Genomic DNA, 1,563 nt, shown 5'->3' on the forward strand with positions numbered 1-1,563 from the left:
TACACGACTTACACAAGGAGCTCTCGCTGGCTGTACTAGGCGGGGCCTGGGTTGGTTTGGTGAGGTTACGGGCAGCTAGGTTGGAATTTGAATGGTGATCGATAGGTCAACCACGACTAACGTATGTGATGATGGGGGAGCAGAGACGATATTCTCATCACAATGTGGCCAATGGATGGTATAGTCCAACTCGACTGCTCGAATGGAGGAGGCTGCAACTTTACGCCCTCGCTGTCCATGTAGGACCATATTGGCAGATGGAGAGAGTCATGTATAGGGTCTTATAGATAAAACAGAAGCAGAACATGAAGGATCGTAGACGACATGCGTACAGCGGTGCTACACAGCGTTTCTTGCTGACCAGGTTTGGATGGATGTTCCGACGGTGAGGCTGTTGGTTGTCATGGAGGAACATTTTGGCCTATTAGTGCCAATTTGAATTGTGATCGGGCGAGGAAGCGAACTCGTCCACAGCGCTTGACTGCCACCAGCTATCGTCTGCTGCACCGTAGAGACCATGTGTAAGGCAAGCCGCATGCGGTGTGGAAGGTGATGTGGGGTCAACTCAGGTGGATGAAGAAGTTGTGGCCGCATCATGTCTTCTTTGTTCGAGACCCCCCAACAGATCACAATATCAACCTGAGGTTAGAACGGCAGCTCCTGCCCGCTCACATTGCCTGATGGTAACCATGGCCCTTGTGTGCTACACTACGTTTCTGTATTATTCACTGATGTTCTCTTACGTTGATAAGTGTGGGCGGATAGATAGTAGCAAGGGCCAAACGACGTGATCTATTGCTGGAACTCCTGACCGACTCCTCCAACGTCCGAGGAGAGCAGCACGTGTGGTGCAGTGAAGCATTGGAATGACAAGTACAGCGTGATTGTGCTGAACTGACATCCCACTCGACGCATCCCGTGGTCACATTTGATAACTGCAGACTTGGGAAACCTGGGTTTCCATCAATCAATGTTTGCAGCATTTATCTACTCCTGGGCAACTATAGCTGCAACTAGCGCGAAATACGGGTGCTCTAAACGTTGCCACGACATCGTCCAAGAGACAATACACCTTATCAAGTCAGGTGAATAAGTGAGTAGCAACTTCAGTGCTTTGCATTGACAAGGATAACGATGATTGGCCATTGGAGCGTCCCACTCACATCAAACGCGAGACTACGATATCGAACAACACATCAGAGCAGCGTATGCAGAGGGGAGTAGTCATACAGGCGTTAGTCTATCCACCTGCCATATTGCCTTGAGTACTCGAAGTAGGCCTACTATAGGAGGGGGGCTTCATCGACCAAGTCCAGGATTCCCGCTTAGGGGCGCCCCCAATAACACGCGGGGTGTTGGCGCGTCGACTGCGTTCCATCATGTCCCTACTTCGCAAAGGCACGATCGGTTGAACCACCCTGACTTGTCCACGTCCTGAAGGTGGCGCTCGCTTGACGATACGTTTGCCTATCCTTCGTTCTACCGATGGTGGACGCACTGAGATGCCACTGCCGCCTGTCCGGCCACCAAGAGCGCTGGCCATACCTCGACTACTCCCAAGAA

At 51.5% G+C, this 1,563-nt stretch overlaps 1 protein-coding gene across 1 annotated transcript; it reads left to right on the forward strand.

Moving 5' to 3' along the window:
- Positions 1-21: 21 nt before the first annotated feature.
- On the forward strand, positions 22-727 carry Pmar_PMAR028568 (conserved hypothetical protein; the record flags this gene model as incomplete). The annotated part of the gene is made up of 5 exons (XM_002782038.1): positions 22-59; positions 106-239; positions 288-385; positions 429-521; positions 570-727. Coding segments are annotated over 5 exons (474 nt in total), but the record flags the coding sequence as incomplete, so codon positions are not given.
- Positions 728-1,563: the final 836 nt, after the last annotated feature.

The sequence above is a fragment of the Perkinsus marinus genome (genome assembly GCF_000006405.1).
Source record: "Perkinsus marinus ATCC 50983 genomic scaffold scf_1104296940536, whole genome shotgun sequence".
Lineage (NCBI taxonomy): Eukaryota > Perkinsozoa > Perkinsida > Perkinsidae > Perkinsus > Perkinsus marinus.